The sequence below is a fragment of the Podarcis pityusensis genome, assembly GCF_964106645.2.
Source record: "Podarcis pityusensis genome assembly, chromosome: 1".
Taxonomy (NCBI): domain Eukaryota; kingdom Metazoa; phylum Chordata; class Lepidosauria; order Squamata; family Lacertidae; genus Podarcis; species Podarcis pityusensis.
The window spans coordinates 92,161,084-92,173,752 of NC_138028.1; the positions used below are offsets into that span (position 1 = coordinate 92,161,084).

At 42.0% G+C, this 12,669-nt stretch overlaps 1 protein-coding gene across 3 annotated transcripts in view; it reads left to right on the forward strand.

Moving 5' to 3' along the window:
• SLC15A2 (solute carrier family 15 member 2) overlaps positions 1–12,669 on the forward strand; it is a 78,241-nt gene that overhangs the window by 56,568 nt on the left and 9,004 nt on the right. For all 3 annotated transcript variants that reach the window (XM_081007045.1, XM_081007046.1, XM_081007044.1), the window contains 4 exons: positions 772–897; positions 2,857–3,021; positions 7,542–7,588; positions 11,642–11,752. In XM_081007045.1, the coding sequence (XP_080863171.1) occupies positions 772–897; positions 2,857–3,021; positions 7,542–7,588; positions 11,642–11,752 (449 nt within the window). The remainder of the gene's footprint in view (positions 1–771; positions 898–2,856; positions 3,022–7,541; positions 7,589–11,641; positions 11,753–12,669) is intronic.

The window sequence follows — 12,669 nt, forward strand, 5'->3', positions numbered from 1 at the left end:
TTCAGGTCCTTATTTTGGAACAGAGATTGAGTGTCATGAATCTGTAGATCAGAAAGTGATCTGGATCTGATCTGGATCATTAATAACCAGAATTCAGGGAATCATTGTGATTATATTGTGGCATACTCTTTTAATTAGGAAGGCTATGTTGAAGCCAATTCCAAAAGAATATTGCCTTCAGACCACATATTTGACAGACATAATCCTAGCAATAGCACGCTGGAACTCATAACAAGTGCATGTTGCCTGAGACTCAGTGCCCAGGTCCAGTTCTTGTCCTTTGTGGTGCAACTGCTGGTTCTTCATGCTTGGGTCCCATGCTAATCTGCTAATACCTGGAACAGGAAGACCACGTGAGATGGGCAGATGTTTCTGGTTCATCTCAGATGAGTAGGACGTCTTCCTGGACACACACACTTCCTGTTCCAAACATGAATGGTGCAATGTGACACATGGCCACAAAGATGTGATGATCACATCACAAAAGGTAACATCAGCCCTAAAGTTAGAAAGAAACCCACCTGTATATATTATCAAGTAGAGGAAAAGTCTGTGCATGTGTGGAACACACCTCTTTTACAGCAACGTTTTCAAAAGTCTTTTATGCCTTTTATAATAACTACCAACCATCAATATATCTATAACTAAGAGCTATGTTCTGTTGCTATTGTACAGCTTCAGTAAAGGAGGGAAAGGGGTTTTGACTAACTGAGTGCTTAATATTACAGTTACCTACTGTAGTATTATAGCTATGCACTTTATTTCCATTAGGAAAATGCTGTGCCAAAGCCAGTTTCAAAAGAAAGCTACATTCAGGTCCTGAATTTGGCAGACAGTGATATTGATGTGGCAATCCAAGATTATGACCTATTTCGACAGCCGATCAAACCATTTCAGGTGAGGTTAATGGTTATTTCCTTGGCAAGATCATTCCTTTTCAAAGTTAATACTCAACTTTCCAAGTTACCACAGACAGATACCACAGAAAGATACTGTGAACTGCCCTGAGATCTATGGATGAAGGGCAGTATACAATATTGTTGTTGTTTTGTTGTTGTTGTTATCACACACCATGATAATTATTGGTTCTGTGTTTTACATTCCATATGTATTTATTATTGTATGGATCCTTTCTCAGTCATTATGATAATGGCTTCTGTATGACAAAGAAAGCTTCCATTTCCTCATATATTCAGAAGAACAAGAAGATTTGACCTTCCTTCCCCTGTATCTGTCCTACCATATGGAGCGGTGACACGTTTCTACAGGGCACTGTGCCTTTGACAGCAATCCCCATCCTCCCCAGCGTATTTCAACAAAAAAGGCACAGATGGCTGACTATATTTACTTATAATTAGGGAAAAAAGGTTAAATCTTCTGGGATGAATATATTCCCCAAAAAGCCTCTTTATATGATCTGTGTTTCCCATAGGTCACAGTCAGTTTAGATCTGAAAGGAACGTGCTAGAACAGGAAAAATTAAAAGAAGTGCACAGGAAGAATATAAAGAATGGGGTGGTTAACCAAAAGCACTGAAAGTGTGGTTCTCTCCTCTTTTTCATAATTCTAGGGTTATCAGAAGTAAGTTCAAGCATGCAGTGTATCCAGCTGGCAGGCTTTCTGCATGATTTGCCACCGAAACTCAGTTAAGGAGGGAGTGTTATCATTTGCGCTCCTCTTCCTTTGATTTGTTCATGCAGAAGCTTGGAATTCATTGAAGAAGTCTGGGCTGGAGCTTGGTCATGTCCACCTTTTATATTTTTTGGCTTCCCTTTTGAAGTTGAACTTCCTGCCCACCTCATTCATCTAGATGTGAGAGCTAGTGGAGTGGAGCGGCTTGAAACTTAGGTTTCTTCTACACTAACAGTTCAGTCTGAAATTGCCATCCTTAGTTAACTCACCTTTTCAGAGAAAACAGATGACATCATTGGCAGAGTATTGTATTCCATTTTCTGTATTGTCCTCCCATTTTTGTTAAACCTGAATTGTTGTGATGTGATGTGTGTGTGCTGTAAATTGCAGGGGTAATCTGTCCAGCATGAACAAATCGCTCTTGTTCCCATGGGGTGGTTTTAGTTCCCAATTTTTCCTTCTTCTTTTTTTTACATAGTGAAATTACATTTTTTTGCTATATAAAAATGAAAAAGAGATCATTAGTAACTAACATCCCTGTTCCACTGCTGGAGCAGGAACTGACAACAAGGAAGAAGTTAAAGAACCCATTCAAGGGGCAATCAAGGGGCAATTCATCACTATTCTTCCAGCAGAAATTAGGGGAAAGCCACAAAAGGGCAAAAACTTAAATTAAAAGCACAGGATCACTTAAAAGATTCAACAGCCTATTTACTAATCTCCCACTGTATAGTAAAACAGGCACAACCTGCAGATAGGTTCGTACCTGCAGTATGGGGACAATGGGTTGTATCCAAGGCAGCACCAAGGGTTCAGTCCCCCAACCTTTTCGAGCTGGTTTTGAGGGTGCTGGGGGGCTGCAGGGGAGAGGGGAGCCAGGTTCTGTTCTGCTAGCCATATCCATTGCTCTAGCAGAATGGTAGTGTTGGCTACTGCCCAATAATATTGGCCTATTCAATGGGAATGTTGGGTCATTGACAAAATGCTTTGTACAGTCTAGTATTACATAAATGCTAATAATAGTTCTTTCAGGCTACCTACTCCATGAACCATCTCATGAGTCTTTTTCTGACAAATTGCATAAAATCTTTGGGATGTGCACATGTGCACAGCTGCGAAGGTGCAAGTTCACAGTTTATTAAGAAATGATGGATAAAAATAAACTGAAATATTTTTTTTTCATGCACAGTGAATATATTGTTTTCTTTCTTTCATTTTGCTCAGGATCCTGCTGAGTACACCAAATTGATTCTGGGAGATGGCCAACAAAACCTTCATTTGAAGATACAGTATCAAGGATCATCTTTCATGTTTAATTCTACCGCCCACGAAAAGTCAGTGTACAGCTTAATTGTCTACAAGGTGGAAAGAAGCCTAACAAGCCATTTAGTAAGTGAGGAAATCAAGTAGGGCAATGTCAGATACTTGAGAAAATCCAACAACCTACATAATCCTGTAAGGAAGATTCCAGTTTGCAGCCAACAAGCAGAGAACATTAATGTGCTGGACCTGATATCATCCCATTTTCTAATTTTTGCATTTTAAGTTTTGTACCTCCAGACTAGAGATGCATGCAAATGGCCTCTCAAAATTCTTCCCTGTATCCGTGGGGAAATAGCTTGAGAAACCATTTCACCAAATTACTCCAGGGTGCAAAGTTCTCCAAAAAATTTTTGGGACTGGTGATCTGCTTTAAAGGTAGCACTAGCACAGCTTCTAGCTTCCCCCCACCCCACCCCAAGAGGATTTCTTTTAACCTAGCTACCATTTCCATTGTCTCAAACAATGCCCTGGTCCATGTGTCATTCTGAAGCATTGGTGGGGTGGGCCATAAAAATGGTGAATAATATTTGGAGAAAAATCTGTCAAAGTGGCTTTTCCCCCTAGGTGGTTAGTGATAAGGAAAAAAATTCTCAGGAAAAATATCTTTTGAAAATAAATTGGCTTAGTTCTACTCCCAGACTAAGGGCTATCTTCCAAAAAGTTTATCCATGTTCCTTGGAATCCAAAGCTATGATTTGATTTTGGTAGGCATGGTAGCAGATTGCCTCACAGATTCTAAATAGGAAGCAATTCTCATCATAGAATGAAAAGTATAACATCTATTGAGCGGATATCACAATGCAATTAGTAAGAGATAACTAGTTCATTATCTCATCTACTTATTCATGCGGGACTTACGATTAATTTTGATGTCTTAACAAGTGGTACTGCCTCTGCTATCACTTCTGCTAGGTGGTTTATAGCTTTTGAGCTGCTAGACCCAATTTAAGCTGCCAAACACTGCAATGGGAGATCAGAATAAGACCTACTGGATGGCAAAGCCCTACAAAAAGAGTAGAGGACAAGAAGAAACTTTTTTCCAAAAGTCTTTCACATAAAATAAAGTTTGCAATGAGGCTGTAGAATGGCAAATTAGATAAATCAATTAGGTGATGAGATATGTTTAATCACTGCTCTAACACGACACCATAGTAATTTGGAATAGAAGCCACCAAAATGACCGTACCAAAAACCATCAGAATCATTAGAGTTACATTTGCCATTTGGAAGTACTAAGGCACTTACAATAAATCACTTTTACATTTTTTATTTAAAAAAGATAAGTTTTTGATTTGACAATGAACCCTGCATTTGTGATTTAAATCTCTCCTTGTTTTCACGACAGACGCAAATTCTCTAGACTCTAGGCTCTTTGCAAATGAACAGAACAGCCATTAAGCTGACAGAATAGGCCACATGATTAAGCAAACTTTTCTCTTTCTGCAGAAATCTACATAGAAGCAGCAAAACCAGAGCCAAAGACTTAATGATGAGGCAGCTTTTGCTGTTCTCTGCTTCTTGCACAATGTAATTTGCATGATGATAGGCTAATGTTTTCTATAAAGAGATGATGGGCAAGGGAATCAGGCCAAAATAAAGGGATTGAACTATATGATTTTGATGTTTGACCTAAACATTCTATAATAGTAATACTCTTTAAAGATGTAAGTACCATACTGTGGGCGAGTTTCAATGAATGAAACCTATTAGCAGGATCCCTGCACAAACACTTCCACTTTGCAGTGGGGCTCCCTGCTCCCAGCTACTCCCTCCGTGTTGCCCCCAAAATTGACTCAGGGGTGGGGGGTTGTGCTGTGGGGGGAGAGAGGATCATTCTGCCTGGCAAGCTGAAATGTTTGCCCTTTCAGAACTATCACCTTAACACGATGTTGAAATCCTCCCCGTGGAAAACTTGCCCTTGATTATTAGCAGCACAAAAGTAAATCCCCATGACAGAGTGAGCTCCCGTTGCTCGGTCCCTGCTCCTGCCAACCTAGCAGTTCGAAAGTATGTCAAAGTGCAAGTAGATAAATAGGTACCACTCCAGCGGGAAGGTAAACGGCGTTTCCGTGCGCTGCTCTGGTTCGCCAGAAGTGGCTTAGTCATGCCGGCCACATGACCTGGAAGCTGTACGCCGGCTCCCTCGGCCAATAAAGCGAGATGAGCACCGCAACCCCAGAGTTGTCCACAACTGGACCTAATGGTCGGGGGTCCCTTTACCTTTACCATGCATGCAATGCAGGACATTTTGATTCATGAGGCAAGGAACAACCAGATGCCATTCCCTCTTTCTATGTAGTACAGAAGCTGACTGGGCTGGCAGTCATTTTTTATTTCAACAAGCAGCTCATGTAGTATCCTCTGTGGCTGAGTCTAATGACAGAGCTAGTCCTGACAGGAGTTTAAGGTCAGAGGTCTTCTTTCTGCAATAGAGTTTTATTTCCTCTCCCAATGACTCCCAGCTTTCTCTCACTGTCTGCTGCTGCCCCTAGACCTATGCCTCTCTTTTCATTTTATTTCCCATGTTCTTATGAAACAGACATTTGCCCCTCAGTGCTTCTATTCTCAGGCTCTTGCAAAAGCTGCCACTAGACATCGGGATGTGCACATATTTTTTTCTGCCTTTGCCTTTGCATCCCCTGTTCATTAGCAAGACATCACACAAGTCAACTAACACTTACCTGGGAATAAGGTCCATTGAACTCAGTGGGTCTGTTTCTTAGGAGATATGCATGGGGCTTGTTTTCAGTTTAAGCCCTGTTGCTTTTGCAAGACTGGTTATTTGTTTTGTTTGTTTGGTGGGATTCAGGAAGAGAATGATTGCTGCAGCATCTCCATATATTTGATGGCATCACAGCCACTGGCTGAAAAATTAATCATTGTTGGTTAGCACCAATAACTGGCTGGATCCGCTAGTGAGATGCTAATCAGCTTGAATTCATTATCAAGGGAAATGCTGCTGTGGACTGTTTGCAAACTAGTTGTTCATTATTAATCATGTTTATCTACTATTCCTTTTACAATTTATTGTCTGTTTACCAAATATAAGCCACGCAGCACTCAAAGGCCTTTTATAGACATGGAAGTGAAAAGGTTGGGAAGAAACCCTCTTCCAAAAGTCATTACAGTTAAGTGTAAAGGACTGCCCAGCTGTTGGAATTGTTACTGACAACTGGGGCCCTCTCACTAGTCCTGTTTGTGTGCCCTGAGAAAGTTCTGTGTAGCACACTCAGTTTATGGAGTGATATTATAGAGATTACAACCATTATCTAGAAACTTGCAAGTTAAAAAAAATTGTTCAGATTTTAAAAATGCTATTTTGGATGAATATGTGAAAATTCAGCAATGCATATCTCTTCCCAGCCCTTTTAATGAGAAGTAACTGTGGTTTGTATCCAATTGTATCCCTCTGCTGATGGAAAACTTCCAATAGTGGAAGGATGTAATTGGATAGTATCTTCCATTCTTCAGATCTGTGTGAGATTTCCCCTCCTGCATCTTTAATCCCCTAACCTTCAGTTAAAAAACTTTATGCATTCAATTTCTTAACCAACATGATCTGCTATGCTGTGGTGATAAAGCTTAGGCCTTAACCATTCTGTAGGAAAGAAAGGTCACAGACAGTCCATTAAATATTCATCTGCTATTTAGAATTGAGAAATGTATATAAGGTGCTACGTACTTGTCTAGACCTCTGGTTTTCAACTGATAGGTCGGGACACCCACTTCAAGGTCGCAGCCTGATCTAAGGTGGGTCACAATGGCAGCACTTCCACAAAAAAATGCATGCTTAAAAATTAAGAACTGGGTCTCCAAGTGCATGTTTGGGTTAAAGGTGGATGGAAAGGTTGAAGAGTCCTGCTCCAGAGGCCCTCCAGACATGTGGTATCACATGGACTCACTGCAATGCTTCAGTGTGTACTTCTCCACCACTTCTTTCTCAACTCAGTGCTGACCCAGACCCTGGTGATCTTCTCCACTCCTCCATGTTTTGTGGAAACTAAGGGCTTGTTCACACTTACCTTTTGCCCTGCACTTTAAAGCTCTGTGTCCAACTGTTTGGTTTCACTTTTTCATTTTTTGCCCCCTGCCCCAGGAAAACCCATCCTTTAATGCTAAATGATAACAAACAGTAATTTGGGTTTTCTGCTGATTGCTGTTTGCTCCAATTCAGCAGTAAAGAGTGGGTTTTTCGGGGGGAGGCGCTGGGCACAAAAGAACATCTGGATGAGCCCTAAGTGCAGCTGGTGAAGCACCTGCTTTTGTCACAAAGTAGATCAATGCATGCCTGGGCAAAACAGGGTCCCATTTTAGCTTTTAGCTTTAGCGAGATGAGAAAGTTGCCTTGCCTGTCATTTGCACCAGTGCGAGCCTGGTAGGTTATGAATTGGATAGGAACCTTCCTACCAGAAATCAAGCCGTGTAGGACCTGATAAAAAGAGCATTTCAAACATATCCTTCCATTTAATAAGTTCACATTCAGAACCCATGGTTTTTTTAAATTTTTATTTACAAATTCTTTGCTCGTTAGAAAGCTTGCATGTAAGCAGAAACCATGTACTGATTTTGTTTTCCTTTGGTTTCAGATTAAAGATATGGGGGGAAAGCCATCAGAAGGCATGTCTGCTGTGAGGTGTGAACTGGATTTGGGTGACCTGTTTCTTTGCTGCTCTAATTCCATGCTTTGACAGAAGCCGTTAACACAGGCTCAGCCAGAGCTTGGGCCTCATCAGTGTGTTTCAAATGAAAGCTGTACTATATGGCAATTATGCTTGCTATGGCTGCACCCAGTGAGAGTGTAAAGGTAGGAAGTAGTAGGAAGAGTCTATTATCACTAAGCAGTGACCAAAGAAGAGGAGAACTTTAGCAGTAGGAAATGCAAGGTGATGGTGGAGGCAGGGAAGTCAAATGGTGCAGATATGCAGCTGCTGATTGGTTAGGAACAACCACTGCAGCAGTTCCCGCTGAGCACTCTGAAGCAGCCACATCACACACATCTATACAATGCTGAATTCAGTTGGCTCCTTGCAGCTGCTTCTCTCCACCCAGGGAAAGGGTGCTGTGTTTTCTCCACATTTTGCAAAGCGTTTGGACAAGATGCCTTCAGTGGGTCACCTTCCCAAGTGGGTCAGTCAATCGCCATTTCCCTCTGGTCCCGATCCATTGTGCTCTCCAGAAGGAGAGGGAGTCTGCAGCTCTTGACAATCTGTGTGTAAACTTGGAAGAGTACATGTGAACAGGCAGGGACTTCAACAGGGGAGTGGAGCAGGACCAGAGGACTGGCAGTGGGCTCCTTGCTGAGGTGTAAACCTTGGCAAGTGCCCCCGGTCATGACAACCCCAGACTATGTCCCTGCATGGGTGTATGTCTTGGTTGTTGCTCGGGGGTGGCAGCCTTTCCCTAGCCCTTCCTATCTATTGCAGTATGTCATCGGCCATAACTGGCTACACAAGTGTTCCACATAGCAGATATGTAAAGGGAGAATGCATGCATTTATAAATATTCAGGGATGGAGATGGAGATCTGCCACCAGTCAGAGCTCTGCTAGGTACATCCCTAAGTGTTTAGCAAGTGTTTAGTGTTTAGCAATTCATGTCTCCCATGCCAGATTCCCACTGTTTCATGTGGCACACATGGTTTTGATGTTGCTGCAGCCAACATGATTGCCATGCAAACTGTGAAGAGGCTCACCGATGGGCCGGGTATCAGTTAGTAGTAGTAGTAGTAGTAGTAGTAGTAGTAGTAGTAGTATAGCAGTAATACAGTTCATGAATCCACCATGCAAGCCCAAATGGCATTAGAAATGCTTCCTTCAGAGTGGCCCAAGATTGAAATATGGGTGAAGGGGAGTGACCTTATGTGAAGGATGGGAAACCATTTTGGTATCAGTGAACTACAACTCCCATAATCCTTGACTTTTGGCCACGTTGGCTGGGGCTCATGAGAGTCGACAGGGGAGGGGAACCTGTGTCCCTCCACACAGAACTTACTGGGTTTTAACTCCAATCATCCCTGACAACTTGGTTGGGGCCAATGGGAGTTGGAGTCTCCAATAACATCCGAAAGCCAGCCCCCACCCCCACCCCCGCCTTACCCCACCAAAATAATGTTCTAAAGAAGGAAATGCAAGCTTGCCATATTGCTTATACATGTTCCTTATTTTATTCTTATTCCTGCAATGTGTCTTGCTTTTAAACTGATTAACTGAAGATAATTCTGAGAGTATTAATAAAGGAAAGAGCACCCCTTCCATCTGAATAACAATTCACATAATTCATTGGGAAAGTCATCTGTAAAACCTTACATGAGTGGAGACTTCTACACAGTTTGCTTATTACAAATGTTGTTTCTGTTGAACACTCTTTGGAAGGGAAAATACATCTTTTAAATTACAACCTCTGTTAAAGCCTGTGATTAATGAATTAATCAATTGCAATAATTAATTCCATTTTTTCTCTTATCCTAATTATTGTTGTGTTGCAGTCCACTGCCCACCTCTAGGGATCAGAGCCTCCATCATTCTGCAGAAAGCGGTGGGTGGGGTGGGTGGAATCCCGGATAGTTCAGATCTGTAGCCATTAGACCGTAATGTTTTTTCTTTCTTTGCATTGTGCAAGGAGTAGAAACAGTCTACACTGTGCGTACCTAAAAGCAGCAGGGAACAACTCACTTGGTTTACATGGTTGCTGATGCTCATTCGGTTCTAGCCCTTAGCTGCAAGGAAAATGGGAAATATATGGAAAGAAACTTACCATTTTGCATGAGACTGGACAGATCTATTCGGCTTATTTAGGACTTGGAACACTGTAAAGTTTATGGGAAAACTAAATCTTCATTGTTGAGTTTAACTCCACTTTGAAGATCTGGCATTGTACCCAGTGCTGGTGTTCCAGCCACATAGCAGACTTCGACTTCAAAACTTTCCCCTCCTCTCACCTGTGCAACCTCAGAATCTGCTTTAGAGGGCTGAGGAACCTTGTGGAGTAGATTTTGGGGGTGCAGAAGGAGGGGAGGAAAAGGCGCTGTGCAGTTGGATTTGACTGGACTAGATTGGATACAACCAATGGATTCCAGGTCAGGAGGATGTAAGGAATTACAATATGCTATTCAGGCGTTCTGTTAAAGTTTGGGTGAATAATATGAGGATGTCCCTGTTGGCTTCACCCTCAACATTTCCATGTTTAGAGGAAATCCTCCCCACAATTGGGAACCCTACACAGTCCTTTAATTGACAAAGCCAGACCAAACCTGGGAACTTTAGCATACAAGTATGTGCTGTGCCATGGAACTGGCAAATGTTCACAAACTGTGCTGAGCTGGGATTTATCCAAAATGTTCCTACAGTTTCTCTACCCTCCCAGATGAAATATTTAAGATATAATGGGATCCATTTCACCCTCCCAAAGACATATTCACCCTGTCTTGTTCATAGAGCATTCTATTTAAATTGCTAGCAAAATTAAGCCAGCACACAAAGGAACAGATAGAATTTCAGGAGGGAGGACACTGGAAATATCATAATGCAGGTTTGTGTTTCGTACCAGTGTTAGAAATTCCATTCTGATTTGTTGAAGGGAGGTCTCTTTCAAATCAGTAGATGTCAGGCTTGCACAGTTAGCAACTCAAGCCAAATGCAGCCATGTATGGTGGCTCACCAGGTCACAGCGAACCTCCTGTTCTGCTGCCTGCCTACATAAGAAAAGATTAAGGGAAGATATGGTAGCACTCTCTCCAGAAATGTGAAGGGATGTCAGGCAGAAGATGTTCTCATTGCCCCACTAGAACTAGTGGGTGGCAATTTGCAGGGAAACAACACTCTTGGCTGTTAGGAAAACCCTGCTAATTGTAAGAGTTGTGCAAACCATGCAAAAGGCTGCCCTTCACTGGATGTATTTAAGCAGGAGGTAGCCCACTGCCAGAGATGCACTGAAGGTTCTGTATTGAGCAGGAGTTGCACCAGGTGACCTTCAAGGTCCCTTTCACCTCTGTTGACTGCAAAACAGAGTAGATTGTCAAGGACCTGGTGGGCTATGCTCAGCTTGGTCAGTCATGAGTTGTGCAGGTCTGATATAGTTTCATAACAGTTGCATAACAGTTGCATAACAATTGTTGTTCAGCATCCTGTTTTGGACAGATGTTTGGGAAGACGCCTTGCTGAGAATCACAAGCATCAGAGCTTACTAGCCACCCCCTGCTGTACGTCCTCTACATGGAGCCATAGTGATGCCCCTGAACTCTGAGATTTTGTTATTTTTCATTCTGAAATAAGTAATCATACAACTCTGGAACTTATCCAGTGCCTTCTGAAAAACATAGTGTTTGCCTAATATAGCCAATAGGAAATTGTTCTTTCTGGAGTAGTATCATGAAGGAGAGTAATGTTTAGCACCCTTGACTAAGGTTTCCATCCCCCCACTGAGTTTCTTAGATAGAATTACCCACACAAATCATTTTATTTCTCCTAGAAAGGAAAAGGGCATCATTGCATTGTCTCAAGGGGTTAAATGTATAGGGATACTGTAATCTGTGATTAATTGGTAGTATTTCTGGATGGCAAGACTATCATAAAAATTAAGAGATAGATGAAGCCCCCTTTAAAAAGAGATTGCATGCCTCCAGTGAAATATCTGGTGCTTTCTTTCGCTTTATTCACTTTCTGTCATGATGAAATCAAGTTTCCTTTCAGATTCATTAATTCTTTGGACCTGGATGTCAACATCACTCTTGGCAATGAGGATTTTGTCAGTATTAACAAAAGTTACGGTGTTTCAAGCTACAGGACCCTGGCAAGGGGAAGGTGAGATGCTGTCAACATTTTCATGCTCTGAGCTAGCACCCATTTCCCTTTGGGGGCTCTCTGTGATATCTCTGGGTCAGTTCACTAGAAATTTGGCTCTTTCTTGTTATTATAAGGTATGGTTCTGGTCTAGTTTCCCCATGTATCTCTTCCAAATACCTTCCCATCCAAATAATCAGATGAAGAGAAGTACACAGTGGGGATGTTCTGGGCTAGGCAACTCAGTGGATAGCCTATGCTCCAAGAAGCAAACAACAACAACAACAACAACAACAACAACAACAACAACAACAACAAAGCTCCACTGAGTTTAAGAATGAAGCTCACATAGAGCTTTCTCAGCCTGAAATGACTGCATGGAATATCCATAAGTGATCATGTAGATGTATGATGGGATTAAGCACTACCAGTCCAAGACAGGCATCACAGTTTCCCACATAGTCCATAACAAGGAAATTCAGCATTGTTAGAACTGACAGTTCTGATCCTCTCTTGACAGCAAGGAAGGACCATGTGGTACAGCTCATGCTCTGCAGGCAGAAAGTCCAAGGTTCAACTCCTGGCATTTGCAGTTTAGAAGTTCAGGTAACAGGTAATGGTGAAGGACCTCTGACTGAAACCCTAGAAAGCCATTGCCAGTCAGAGTGAACAATACTGGGCCTGATAAACAAATGCTGTGTATTAATCCTTCTAGTGCGGCTAGCAGGAGTCCTCCAAGCTCTCACACGGGTCTTTAACAGCTTTGCTCTCAGAGATCTTTTAACAGGAGGTTCCCAAGATTGAACCTGTGACCTTTTGCCTACAAGGCAGATGCTCTTCCACTAAGCTGTGGTCTCTTTTTAAGAAACGCATGTTCATTGTGCATCTCATCTTGCTCCTGAGTAAATTAGTATGTGTGAAAAAGTTGAGTACAAAAA